This window comes from Dicentrarchus labrax, unplaced genomic scaffold (genome assembly GCF_905237075.1).
Source record: "Dicentrarchus labrax unplaced genomic scaffold, dlabrax2021, whole genome shotgun sequence".
Taxonomy (NCBI): Eukaryota; Metazoa; Chordata; class Actinopteri; family Moronidae; genus Dicentrarchus; species Dicentrarchus labrax.
The window spans coordinates 16,876,808-16,889,878 of NW_026136705.1; the positions used below are offsets into that span (position 1 = coordinate 16,876,808).

General features: G+C 40.2%; 3 protein-coding genes across 9 annotated transcripts in view; 1 reads left to right on the plus strand and 2 right to left on the minus strand.

Moving 5' to 3' along the window:
• LOC127364275 (cilia- and flagella-associated protein 54-like) overlaps nt 1–7,477 on the minus strand; it is a 56,796-nt gene extending 49,319 nt beyond the window's left edge. For 3 of the 6 annotated variants that reach the window (XM_051401675.1, XM_051401677.1, XM_051401673.1), the window contains exons 1-18: nt 7,205–7,477; nt 6,558–6,663; nt 6,314–6,463; nt 5,925–6,090; nt 5,543–5,601; nt 4,887–5,030; nt 4,345–4,458; nt 3,320–3,421; nt 2,705–2,897; nt 2,463–2,534; nt 2,209–2,321; nt 1,992–2,106; nt 1,665–1,750; nt 1,383–1,520; nt 987–1,134; nt 772–824; nt 466–594; nt 31–271 (exon numbers count right to left, since the gene is read on the minus strand). In XM_051401675.1, the coding sequence (XP_051257635.1) occupies nt 31–271; nt 466–594; nt 772–824; nt 987–1,134; nt 1,383–1,520; nt 1,665–1,750; nt 1,992–2,106; nt 2,209–2,321; nt 2,463–2,534; nt 2,705–2,897; nt 3,320–3,421; nt 4,345–4,458; nt 4,887–5,030; nt 5,543–5,601; nt 5,925–6,090; nt 6,314–6,463; nt 6,558–6,663; nt 7,205–7,350 (2,275 nt within the window). In that variant the 5' untranslated portion in view covers nt 7,351–7,477. The remainder of the gene's footprint in view (nt 1–30; nt 272–465; nt 595–771; nt 825–986; nt 1,135–1,382; nt 1,521–1,664; nt 1,751–1,991; nt 2,107–2,208; nt 2,322–2,462; nt 2,535–2,704; nt 2,898–3,319; nt 3,422–4,344; nt 4,459–4,886; nt 5,031–5,542; nt 5,602–5,924; nt 6,091–6,313; nt 6,464–6,557; nt 6,664–7,204) is intronic. The other 3 variants (XM_051401676.1, XM_051401674.1, XM_051401678.1) reach the window with 2 other exon arrangements.
• A 1,214-nt stretch (nt 7,478–8,691) lies between these two features.
• LOC127364392 (alpha-crystallin B chain-like) lies at nt 8,692–10,835 on the plus strand. The gene is made up of 3 exons (XM_051401880.1): nt 8,692–8,999; nt 9,414–9,536; nt 9,622–10,835. Exons 1-3 carry the CDS (start codon nt 8,718–8,720, stop codon nt 9,814–9,816), a joined length of 600 nt encoding a protein of 199 aa, XP_051257840.1. The 5' UTR covers nt 8,692–8,717; the 3' UTR covers nt 9,817–10,835.
• A 128-nt stretch (nt 10,836–10,963) lies between these two features.
• mia (MIA SH3 domain containing) lies at nt 10,964–12,994 on the minus strand. 2 transcript variants are annotated; one of them, XM_051401882.1, is made up of 5 exons: nt 12,897–12,994; nt 12,433–12,519; nt 12,150–12,283; nt 11,949–12,059; nt 10,964–11,840 (listed from the first exon to the last, which is right to left on the minus strand). In XM_051401882.1, exons 2-5 carry the CDS (start codon nt 12,479–12,481, stop codon nt 11,817–11,819), a joined length of 318 nt encoding a protein of 105 aa, XP_051257842.1. In that variant the 5' UTR covers nt 12,482–12,519; nt 12,897–12,994; the 3' UTR covers nt 10,964–11,816. The 2 variants fall into 2 exon arrangements, with proteins under 2 accessions (XP_051257842.1, XP_051257841.1); XM_051401881.1 differs by lacking the exon at nt 12,897–12,994 and having other exon boundaries at nt 12,433–12,877.
• Nucleotides 12,995–13,071: the final 77 nt, after the last annotated feature.

Consider the following 13,071-nt stretch of genomic DNA (forward strand, 5'->3'; position numbering starts at 1 on the left):
TAAATGAGTCAGTGTGGCAGTGAGTCTGACCTGCGTTTAGCTGCAGTAACTTGAGAGAAGCCCTGTGACGGATGATGTTTAGCTCGAGATGAAGGTCTGTGGCCAGCAGGAACACGCGTGTGGACTGAGTGTGTTGAGAGCCTTTAATATCTGATTCTGCCTCAGTTTCCACGTCTTCTTTTTCCTTCTTACTTAATTTATCTTCATTTTCCTCTTCTGATGGTGTCAAAAAACATAGAGAGGGAGTAGATAGAAGGAGGGGACCAAATCTCTGCCAGAACAAAAGGAAAAAAGGTTTTAGTAGGTTTAGGTTTTAACACTCACTTTTTGCATGTTTTCACATCTTAAAATACAGTGTTGAGATGCAAACCAGGCAACAGATGGCTTAGAATGTTATAGAATGAATAACTGTCAGACTGAACTTCTATCAACCACTTTTAGGTGTTGGACAGGCTAACTGCCTACCTGCATGAAGGCAGAGTCAGTGATTGCTGAGCAATCTTGGGGCAGCAGTGTAGATACACCCTTCGCCAGAGCTTCAAGACCCCTCTCCGCTACCTCACACACCTTATGAAGCAGCTCTGTACTTGAACTCTGTGAGCGCACACAAACACACACATTGCACATTCTATTTTTGTTTACATTATTTTTTTAAAAGCTAAGCCAGACTATGGCACATTGGCATTTTATGTGTAATTTGTTTTTTCATCACTTGCACAACAATATACAGAACTATCATTTGAACCATAGACAGTCTTTCCATTCACATACCTCAAGAAGAGAGCAATAGCTTGGCTTCACACCAGCACTGTCTGCTTCACGAGCTGATGGATAAGACATGAGAATAATAACAATGTCACACCTATGGTTGACTGAGGTAATATCAAATACCAGTGATATGGTATAAAACAACACAAGATCAAGATGCATGATTTCAGCTGTCCCACAGACTGAAATAGAGTAAATGCTAGAACCTAATTCCTCACCTGGATATTGTGTTTGATGACTGTGTTCAGCTGCACTCTCTAGCAGTATAGCCAATGTGTGGATCATCTCTGCCGTCATTATGCAGTCAATAGTGGCCAGGTCACAGGCAAAGGCCACCTCACACAGCACAGACAGACACCACAGCCACTGCAAACATGTTACACACAGAAATTTTGAGGACATTGACATTAGACATACTGTGAAAAATGTATGTAAAGTATAATATAATGTATGTGTTTTATCCTTTTCAAATTAATCTAACAGCTCATTCAGTCCTAGACTCTAAAAATCTCACTGTGAAGAATAAAAGTGACTGTTTCATATTTGACAATAATGTGTTCCCATTACCCTGAAAAAGTAAAGTTACAAAAATGCTTACCTTTTTAAATACATACCTTGTCGTGATTATCTACCTTCTTAAGGTAGTGTGTAAACTCTAGGTTTTGCAGCTGATCCCTCTTCATGGCCACCTTTACTTTACCCCACAGAAATAACACAACATCCACAACCAGGTCCCCATCTGGCTGTACCTGCTACACAAACACATAGAGTATATATACACACTGAAAAAACTGCTCCTCTGAACTCTACTTCTAACTTTAATCCGAACACTAATCGTCAGCAGATCGACTTTAACACAAACACACCAACATGGAACACACAGCATAGAAACTTACAGGAGCAGACCCACAAACAGACTTGTGCAGGGTGTCTACGAGGCCAATGAACTCATCACTCATTGAGAATGAAGACTTGTGTCTGTCTGTTGGAAACAACACCACCACATTATACATCAGTAAAATCAATGTTAATGGATATTTTGTAATCAAATAACTGAGGCCCATTGTTGAGGACCTGACTAATATCAACATCTCTCAGTTTGTCAGCTGATATTTGAAAGGATAAATAATAACCAGTGATCCTCATAATCATGTTCATAAGGCAGCCACAGGGAATTGAGGGAAAAAGGCAGAATCAGTTTGACATAATTTCACTATTGCTACCATCAATCATGCTGTCCTCTCTACTACGGCTCCCCTGGGAAGACAGCAGACTGTTGAAACTATCAAATAATGCAAGCTCCAGCTCTGCCTTCCTGAATGATCGACCTTCCACACCCTGACACAGAGAGACACAAAGAGACAGTCAAGATCATTCAGAGACACAGCACACACTGAACTGAATAATGACAACTGTGGTAAATGCTAGCGCGCCACTCACAGACAAAACCTGAAGCATCCCTCTGGCAAGTTCAGTGAACGCATCTGGCTGCTTGTACTGAAACAACAGCTTAATGAACCTCATCGCAGACATGATGGGTATTTTGTTTTCTCCTAGCAACACAACACATCACGTTACTTTACACTGATTTCCAAACCATTGCGGAAAAACAAACATCTTTCAACACACAATTACATGCTGTTCGTGTTCATTGTAACGTGAGAAAAAAAGGGACAAAGAAAACTATGACTAACCTGTAATGGCTAAATCCATTAGAGTAGATGTTGGTGTCAGTGCACTGAGAGATTCACTAGTAGTTTCAACTCCTTCACACATGGTAACATACAAGCACATTAGTCAAAACATACAGTGAGCATTCCTCACCTTAAATACCCATTCAAATTTATTCCAAAGCATTTACAGGACTTGTATGTTTTCTTTCAATTACGCACCTACTGTAAATGTTTTTTTTCTGATATGTCTGTGTTTTACTAACCAGATAATATACTGATGCCAGCAGATAGGAGTTCCAGGATCACCTCCTGCACCTCTGGTTCATCAGGCATCCTGGTCTGCAGTGGGTGTCTGGTGCTGTCCCAAAGGGCTTCCAAGATGCCCAAGAACTGTGCTGCGCTGCTGTCAAACAGGCCCATTAGCATGCGTTCTGTTGTAGTACGAGGCCATGGGGCCTACAGTAGATATAGACAGGCATACAATTTTAGGTAATGTTACAAGAAAAACAACAAAATGAACTGAGCATCTAAGCGAACAGCCTCCTACACCTAATACTGACATACAATTAAATTAGAGATCTTTTGGAGAGACCTCTGTGGTTGCACTGAGGTTCCACAGGTGGGAAATAGCAATTACAAGAGTTAACAAAAGAATCAAAAAAAATTTGACAAAATCCAACAAAATCTATATATAAAATCCAATATTAGCCCAATATAATAAACAACAAAATGAACAATCATACTGTTTATTTATTAATCAATCAACTGTTTATTTAGCAGTTAAACAGGAGCATGTGTTTGATGGGTCTATGACACTGAGAGACGAGATTTAACACTGAATGTTATATTATTGATATGGCAGTAAAAGATCTTATTACTTTGGGTATGTCCTTCAGGGTGCTTTTGGTTTTTATTCTATATATTGGTTTGTGTCTCCTTCTGGCCTCAAACACTGCACGCTTGAACATCATAGCAGCCAACTGTAGAGGCAAACAAACTGTTAACATTAGCCCAGAAAGTAACATGAAAATCTTCAGAAGGAAACATACAGTGGAGGCTATCTAGTGAAACTGCTACAGACTGAGAGAGAGAGAGATGTTTCCTCTGAGAGATGTTTTGAATACAGAGCTACTGTTTACTTACAAGGCATGGTTTGAGAAAAAATAAATGTGGCTTCTCATGCTCAGGCAGTAAACATTGGACTTCAAACTGATTAGATACGGAGATTGGCATGGTTTCATAATTGTTCTATGTTCTTTGCATCCTTCTGATGTTTTTCTCTGCTGAGTCCGTCGCTGAGAGGAATGATCTCTACTCTCTCATAATTAATCACAGCAACAGTATTAAAGGCATACTATGCAGTTTTCCGGTTTTGTCAAACAGCTACCCCTAGACTCGCTGCGGAGTACTTGTATTTAACGTTAACTGTCGTAAATACCACTCACCAGAGCCGTCTCTATATACGACTCTGCGTCTCTGCACTCACGGCCTGATCCCCTCCCCCCTGTATACCGGTACATGTTCAGTAGGATGGAAGCGTCGGACATCGAACAGGCAAAGATAGACTCCGAAGATGTCTACTGACCAGGTAACGTCTGAGTGAATGCTTGCTAGTGTCTTCCATTGAGGCTGCTTCTTATGTCGCTGATCTATGTGACGTCGCGGCGTAAAGCAATTCGTGATTCTCGCGAGATTTGGCGGGACGCCGCCTTTCAGACTTGCATTGCTGGTTCTGCCAGCGGCGTCCCTCTCCAGCTTTGCTATCGGGATGATTCACTATACTACGAGTTTGTTTACCATCAAAATGACTTCAAAGCTGTTATATTAAGGCAAAAATCTTGCATAGTGTGCCTTTAAGAGTATGTTTCGGATATGTTATAAATCAACGAGAGGAGACATCTGCCTTGATAGAGGCTTCCTTGTAAGCTCTCTGAGTCTCTCTGGTGGCAGGAACATCATTCTGCTCCTCCATCTTTGCTAGCTCATTGATTTTCCCAAGGGCTCTCCTGGCAAATTCCTGAAAGCACAAATGGGGAATAGGACTTTCATAATAATTCAGAAATTCCATTTATGAACATTTGTGACTTTAATATGTGAATTAAACATAACATTTTAATTTTGTCCATATATTATATGTCACCAGCACACTGAAAGACAAGTATGAGGAATAAATTATTTAACCTGTGTTTGTAACAATAATATCTTGACTATGCAGACATCATGGAAGTTTTATTAAATAGTCCTAGGTAGTTTTCTTTAAACAGAACAGCAAATAGACTGCTCTTAGGCTGGCTAACAGAAAACTGAAGAAAGATCAGCAACAGGTGACTCTTGGTATTCATAACTTATTAGAGCAGCCTGTGAATAGTCATAGACATTAGACATAGACGTCATGATGATTGTATGTATGTAGGTGTCTGGAAGCAGATGACGTGTGTCTTTTACCTCCACCTGAACCCAAGCCTGGTTGTCATAGTAACAGTGGCAGACAGCACAGTAGAGTGTAACAATCCATGGCAGATACTTAGCATTCATCAGAGGGATGGAGAGCTCTAAACTGATGCTTGCCCACAGAAGGTACTCCAGTGCCTGGACAGAATCATAAATGGTGGCAAAAGGAATGATGAAGAGTGATACACACTATTATATCTACATTATAAATCACACTCATTTCTGCTTATATCACATCATTCATTCTGTAAAGTGTCAGTCACTTTTAAGCATTGCATAGTGTCTTTCTTAGTCATAATACACCAGAGGGATGATAGGGAAACAAGCCAATGTGCAGAAAAGAGTGAATCACTTTACTTACTTTACTTTTACACTTTTGAAACCTCAATAAAATTCCAATCACAATTAGAACAAACCAAATGTTATGGGTTTGCAGATCCTCCAGTGACTCATTCCCTTAACACTTACCATGCACCGTCTGTTTCAAAACCTCTGTCACATAACATTTCTCATCCATTTTACCTTTTGTTTTAGAGTGCATCAGACATGGCAAAAAAAAATCTTTTTAAAAAAGCTCCTTGACAGACAAATAATCTGTAACAGCTGCAACAAGAAATGCAGTAGTACATGTTCCATCTCTTTCAAAGTACCTGTGCACTACAGTTCATGGTCATCAGGTAACGACAGATGGTGTAGGTGTGTAGCGAACCTGGAAAAGATGAAAAAGAAAAAGTAAAAGACGAGGTAAGTTCTACAATATAACAGAACATACAGTAGATTTTCTGACTTCACTTTAACAGATGAATTATCATTATTTAACTAATGCACATTATGTAATTTTCACTAAATCTTGCTCTTGAAGAGAAGTGCCAACATATTTCTGGGAAGCACAGGGTACCATTCAGAGGTTAACCTGTTGCTATATGAAATCACATTAGCTTTGTTCACAAAGTTGACAAAGTTCGTTCTTCCTAAATAAAATTGTCAGACGAAAAGCAAATAGAAGACAAAATTATTGAAGTACTAATATACCATTATATATTTGCCAGCAGAGGTGCTCATGTTGCTGAAAAGCCTGCATCATGATCCTGATGAAGTTCAGCACTCCCAGCAATTCACAGAGTCCCTTGTGGCTGAGGACACTGTGACTTTTCTCCTGCTCAAATATACACAGGGCACATCCATGCATTGCACGGACCTACACACACACACACACACACACACACACACACACAGACAAACACATACAACATATATCTCAGGGTTTAGGTATAAACATTTCAAAATATCAATGTCAAAATGTCTTAGTAATATAAAACAACAACGTACAACAAGCATAGAATGCTTTTTACTTCACCTTCACAGAGATATTACACACAAAGACACACAAGCTCATATAGTACAGTCACATTACAGGGTACCTTCATGGCAAAGGTCTCTTGGTCTGTATCAAAACCTTCAGGGAAGAAGCAGGCCATGAAGTGGTCCACATCTGTGATGTCAGTTATTTTCACTGAGCTGAACTGCAGCAGGTGGAGACTATAGCCCTGCCAAAGAGCCAGCTGGTACAACTACAGATGAAGGTTAGGGATGACATATGGAATGGCAACTGTGAATGTGTGAAACCAAATATTAGCAGGTATTATCAAGGCAACTGTGAATTACCTTTATCCCAAAGAGAAAGTCTGCAATGTGCAGCATGCGCTCCTGGTACAACTTCGGAGGCAGTCGATGTTTGTACTTTTTCCATATCTCCACCAGGATTTTAATCCTTCAAAATGAAAATATCAAATTAAAAACATCTTAATGTTAAAATGAACGCAAAGTTGAAGCACCCATTACACAGGCTGTGTATCTAATGTGTATAACATTAGCACTCTGACTATCAGACAGCAGGCACTCTTTGCAAGAAGAAGAAGTTATCATGTAATGTAGAAGAAGAAAAAAAACTGCTTGCACGTTTGGCTAAGAATAGGTGCCCCTACTGATTTATGACCATTAACAAAACTGAGTTTGTCATTGTTGTGATGGAAAGGTGGAGTTAAAGACTCTCTGTGGGCCCTAGTTTTAAATGTAGCTACGCACCTGCCTGCCCTGCCTTTATGCTATGACTAATAAACTAATAATACATAATAAAAAGTAATAAAATAAATGAATAAATAGACAAACAACTTGTTTTATTCTGATGTGCAGCTGTCATTGGGATAGCTAATAACTTTTGCTGACTAAGTGACAAGGTTAAACTGTTAATATACTTTCAGGTGGAAGAAGCAACACTAAGCTATTCGCCAGCTAACGTCCACCTTACTCACCCGTTAGCAGAAGAGCTGTTGTCCGGACTAGTCGATGAAGCGGCTCGTCTCATCAGCGTTATAAACGAGTTAATGTCTCGTTCAAACGCTGAAATAACTGGGTTTCTTTTATCAAGTTTCCCGTAATATGAGGCCGGCAAATCCATTTCTGAGCCCACAACCGTAGTTTCAACCAACTAGCGTACCATAACGTTATTTCTGTTATCCGACAACAGACTGTTTAAAGCCAGGCCGAGGCACGGCACGTTACCATGGTAACGACGCTAAACAAAACATGAAGCACACAATAACTTTACTTAAAGTAACGTTACTGGTTAGAAAAAAAACGTGTTTAAATTAATTTATCCGCTCATTGTAGGTTTAAATAGTAAAAAGAGACTTTGCTAAAAGACATTTAACTATGACAGATAGCAACCGTGCTTAAGCAGGTCCCCATTCAGTGACCACAGCTCGCATGAATAAAAACCCAGTTACACAAAATTATATATGCAAACAAAAAGTAATCATACAAAACTCAAACTAGTAACTGCTTTTTAAACAATCAACTACTGTTACTACCCATGATTGAGGCAGAGAAATTAAAGACTATGTAACTTTTAAAAGAAGAAATAAACGTTCTTCTGTTTACAAATGGAAAGCTTAATTTTAATAAAATGTTGATCAGTTCAAGGCAGTAAGGGCATTTACTGCTGCAGCTGACCATTAGCTATTGCTGTATAATAGATATTTCTAAGTCAGATCCATGACCTGATGACTCCAGGCCCTGTCAGGCCAGCTTTAGCGCATTGCAGCAATGAAGGTTGTTCCTTTGTAATCAAACTAATTTTGGTTCAGAAGGCTATTGCAATGTAAAAATTAGATGTTTTAGTATGGCACAATGCCAGGGCTTGGTGAATGTGAAAGGGGTGGAAAGCATTACAGTGGTTGGGTGATGGTTTCGGGAGAAAGAGCCAGCCTGCAGATAACACAATTTAATGTGTGCACTTCTCCTACATTGAAGACAACACTACTGGGAGGAAGAAGCAGAGACCGAAAGACATTTGGTTGGCACAACTTTTGCACAGTTGGAAAGCACTTCATATTTTACATCTGAGCTCATAGCAAAATGTTACATGCCTAAAGTGTCACCTAATGCTGTCCCATACGAACTCATCAATTCCCATTCAAGATCACATCCATTCTGCACACAAACCCAAAGCTTCTGGCACTCAGAGCACAGCAGGCTAATGCTCTGGCAGATATTCTTCAAACAAAAACACACAAGCACACATACAGATCCAGACGGGGGCATTTCCTGGGGCATGAGTATGGGGGCATCAGCAGTACTCTGAGCCAGAGGGAGCAAGAGATAACCAGTCCCGGTCAGATGAAACAATGAGGGCGATGGAGGGATAAACAGTTGACATCATTGTTCCAGAAAGATCACTTGGCAGAGTCACTATGCCAGTGTGCATGGGAAGTTACAGAGGGGAGGGGGACGCAGAGGACGTGAACAGAGACAGCGCCGGGTGTGATGGGAGGGAAAAGGCCTATAAATGCGGTGCAGGAGAGCACGTCAGACCAAGTCAAACCTCCCTCTCACCCATCGTTTTTACATCTTGTCTGGAATCTCATCATGGATATCCCCATCCAGTATCCCTGGTACCGTCGGGCCTTCCCACATCGACTCTCTGACCTCTCCTTGGCAGAACCTCTCACTGATTGGCCACTTATCTGGCCCTTGCCCTGGTCCTTTCCCTGGATGCGCCCCTCATTCATGCGCTGGTTCAACTGGTCCGACAATGGCCCCAGTGAGGTAAGTAAAATTGTCCTTGTGCCAAATTTATTATTTACATTTATAACCCACAAGTTGACTGTTAACTGAAGGTGGTGAAAGATCACCAATATCTCATCTAATACTACTTACGATAAAATCTGAATGGCTAATTGTGTGTAGAATGATGTGACAATTAGATGCATTCAAATGCACTGAAATCTTTAATATGTGAGATTTGTATGTCTGATTTTACATTATTGAGTCAGAAATGCCACTGAAAAGTATCCTCCTCCACTGATGCCAGTCTCTGTATAATAATAGAAAAGTATGAGTCTTGCCCTGAGATGACAATAACAAGCTGTTGTGTTTTTTTTATGCCCTGCTGCCTCCAGGCTGTAGGGCACGCAGCAAAATGTGTCAGTCCTGTTCCTAACAGCTGTACTGTCTGTGTAGATGCGGATTGAAAAGGATCGTTACGTCATTTATCTGGATGTGAAGCATTTCTCCCCTGACGAGCTGTCTGTCAGTGTCAGTGACGAGTTTATCACAGTACATGCCAAGCATGAAGACAGAAAGGTAAGAGGGACTATAGAGATTCGCAGAAATAGTCAAACAAAATTGATTCGGTGACACTTTACTGATTTACCTATTCTGTTTCCAGGACGACCACGGCTTTGTGTCAAGAGAGTTTCTGAGGAAGTACAGGCTCCCAAATGGCATATTAAGTGCTGATGTCACCTCCAGTCTGTCATCTGATGGTGTGCTTACAATCACTGCACCTCGGTCATCTGCTGTGGGCGAAGAGCGCATTATTCCTATTGCCTGTGAAGATGGAACACCGAAACAAAAAATGTAGAGCAGAGTCTGATGCTCCGTACACTGTTTCACTACTAACCCCAAGTGCTGCCTGTTAGTATGTTTAACCTGTTACAGTTTTGTTGGCTGTTCAGTATACATATACCGTACAGTAGTTGGGGCATACAGGTCTAGATGTCTATAAGTCCAAGTGCCTTCTAATAAACCAGTATCTAATTCCTAACTCACTGTTATTATTATCTCTGCAAGACAATGGTGCTTTAAAACCAAAGGCTAATATGTTGTGCATGTGTAACAAAGTCTATTTGAACTTTGAATTGACACATTGGAGTGAGCTGCAGGATAATGAACTCCTGAGAGTTCATTTCCCTATTCCTCTCTGCCCAAAATATTCACACCACTACAAGGGCATGTAATCAGATTTTGAAAAGCATTTCCTTTGAATGTTATTTAAAGTTTACTGGCCTGCAGTCTAGTGAGAAAAAATGTAAGCCTTTGTTACTTAAACCCAAGTTAGCTTTCAGCACCTGTTAATTTTATAGGGAAATGCTAAAATGTCAATGTGAGGAATTGGAAATTGTGCACAGAAGATGACAGCAGACTAAAACTAGTTAAAATCAGTTGTATCTACAGTACACAGTATTGTCTGACTGGGTATGAGTAAGATGACAGCTGTGCTTTGTTTATTCTTTGAGAATAGTTTCTGTATGTGTGAGGAAAAGGGAGTTCTCCGAAGGCATATACAGTCACTAAAAAAAAGCCACCAAAGGACCTGGGACCAGGTGTGCACTCATTGAGAGGAAGAATGAGGGTGAATGAGCAGGAGGGAATGTAGTGGACGAGGGAGGAGACAGACAGCTTTTTACACTGGGCTCCTTTTCCACTGGGGAGCATGGCCTCTGAGCTGCTAAGGAATGTGTGAATGTATGTGAGAGTGAGTGCATTATGTGCTTGTAGATGCAAGAATTACAGCTCTATCATTCCTTCATATTGGCAACAACCCTCTGGCATATTAACACAGACAACAACAGATAGAATAAATCATGAAACTTAAAATCATATCTGCTGTGTGTTGTCTTTATGTGTGTATAGTGGTTCTGTTTTCAAAAGAACTTCACATAACAACTTATAACAACATATGAATCAAGCTACTTTCTTGTTTGACTTAAAACAATAAGCACCACGTATTATGCGTAGAGGTTTTTATTTGCTTTTGTCAGGTCTGGACTTACATAGTTTTCATAATAATCATTTTGTGAAAAATTGAGAAGTGTGTGAGATTGCAGATTTCTAAAGGAATGAAAATATGTTATTTTCAACAATGAAATGTCTTTATTATCCTATTATCAAATGGTTTCAACTTTAACACTCTTACTTCCATTCTACCAAATTTTCTTGCCTGTGCATTGGAAATATATCTGATTCCTTTTATTCTAATTTCTCAAAATAATACTAGGGACAGAATACCTTGTCCATCTTCAGAAAAAGTACAAGATTAGATGATTTGTAGTATTATTATTGCATCAGACTGCAAAAGTCACCTGTATTGTAATGTTTTAATTTCAATGTGTTGTTTTAGTACTTTTGAGTTTAATTACACATTTGATGTTTTCTATTAATCCAAAATAAAAATAAAGATCAGCTGACATTGCTTGTTGAACATTACATATTTATCTGGTGACACACAATCACCAAGAAAAAGAAGTAGTTGAATAATAGAATCAGGGAAAGACATGCACATGCATTATTTACCTTTTGCACTTTTACAAATACTTTTACATGCAAAACAGATATAAACAGTTTGATGGAGTATTACAGAGACTAGAACTGACACAATAAGTCAAATATAGAGATATAACCTTATATGATTATAATCTAGAATCATTTTATGCTGTGTAGAGCTGTTACTTATCTTCCAAGATGCAGATTATAAACAATGTGGACATGCAAACCTACATTGTCACCACTATGTGTAAGATCATATGATACAAAAAAAGAAGTTATCATGTAATGTAGTTGACCAGAATTTGATTCTCGTTATCAGTAACAGTAGAAGTCCCATTTCTGGAAATAAGAAGAGAGATAAAATTAAGAGAAAGCATCACATAATACATACGTGTGTGTGTGTGTGTGTGTGTGTGTGTGTGTGTGTGTGTGTGTGTGTTCACTTACAGTAGTCTTGACTTCAGTGCTGGCTGGCATGAGAGGATGCGTTTCCTCCACTACACTGCTGGGGAAGTGGCCAATACGAGCCTCCTGCTGTCCGTAATAGGAGTCTTGTACCTGCAAACACATCATATGGACACAAGTTATTGACTTAGGTCTTTTGCTTAATATATCAAAGCAACATGTATGGTCCCATAAATAACTTACACTGCCAGCCCAGAAGAGATTCCCTCTGTCCTTTAACATTGCATAGACATAGATGAGCTGCCCCTGTCTGATGGGGATGAACCTGCAGTCTCCAGGGTAGTAATCCTGCAGTGCACGAGCTATCAGGATAGGATCTGTACAGGAATGTAAAACGAGTTTTTGTATCCAGGGAGACTTTTTATGGAAATTAAACATTTTGCTGTATAACATGATTCAAGCATAATTAACTACTAAGCACAGCAGTCACCAGCAGAAAAATTAAGTTGGTGGGTGTGCTACTTACTGCTGCATTCGGAGTCAGCGCAGAGTTTCTTGTCAGAAAGTTTAGGCATCTGTCGTCCAGCTTCAGAGGTTGGTAGCAAAAGCCACACTGAAAGAACAAGCCAGAGTTTGCAAGGCATGTCTGTACTGTATGTGTTGATCTAATGGTGGGAGTCTTGTGGGAGTCTTGTTCCCTTTTGTCTGTGTGCCGTCCCCAGGACAGAGGTGTGGCGATGGCAGTCCCCTTTTTCTACTCTCCCTACCCCCCTACCTCATCCATGAGCACACACAGAACTCCTTTCAAACTGTTCAGGCAGGTAAACAGGATGGGGGATAGAGAGGAGGAGGGCCAGATTAGACAGACCCCTGCTTGTGTCCTAACCTTCCTCTCTCTTTCTTCACCTCTCACCCTGTGTCACCCCCTGCTCAAACAGCAATGTTGGACTTGTTAACACATTCCTCAGAGTTAATCTGTGTGTTCCCTACCTTGGTCAGCCACTAGATGTCAGATCGGCGGCTGTCTTACAGCAAACACGCCACTGTTCATGTCTTCCGGCTCTGTCTCTCAGGGTATTCCTCTCTGTTTGTTCTCTTTACCTTTTTCATTCAGGAGGTGGAGCTACTGGCTATATTTACATACTGTATGTTTCCACTGCCAAGG

What these genes read in the sequence shown, in the direction of transcription:
- LOC127364392 (XM_051401880.1), top strand. Translation starts at nt 8,718, where the DNA reads ATGGGAGGGAAAAGGCCTATAAATGCGGTGCAGGAGAGCACGTCAGAC. An exon ending in CCGACAATGGCCCCAGTGAG is followed by an intron (nt 9,000 to 9,413) that starts GTAAGTAAAATT and finishes CTGTCTGTGTAG; the next exon opens with ATGCGGATTGAAAAGGATCG. An exon ending in CCAAGCATGAAGACAGAAAG is followed by an intron (nt 9,537 to 9,621) that starts GTAAGAGGGACT and finishes TTCTGTTTCCAG; the next exon opens with GACGACCACGGCTTTGTGTC.
- mia (XM_051401881.1), bottom strand. Translation starts at nt 12,550, where the DNA reads ATGCCTTGCAAACTCTGGCTTGTTCTTTCAGTGTGGCTTTTGCTACCA. An exon ending in CGCTGACTCCGAATGCAGCA is followed by an intron (nt 12,284 to 12,432) that starts GTAAGTAGCACA and finishes ATTCCTGTACAG; the next exon opens with ATCCTATCCTGATAGCTCGT. An exon ending in GCACTGAAGTCAAGACTACT is followed by an intron (nt 11,841 to 11,948) that starts GTAAGTGAACAC and finishes TCTTATTTCCAG; the next exon opens with AAATGGGACTTCTACTGTTA.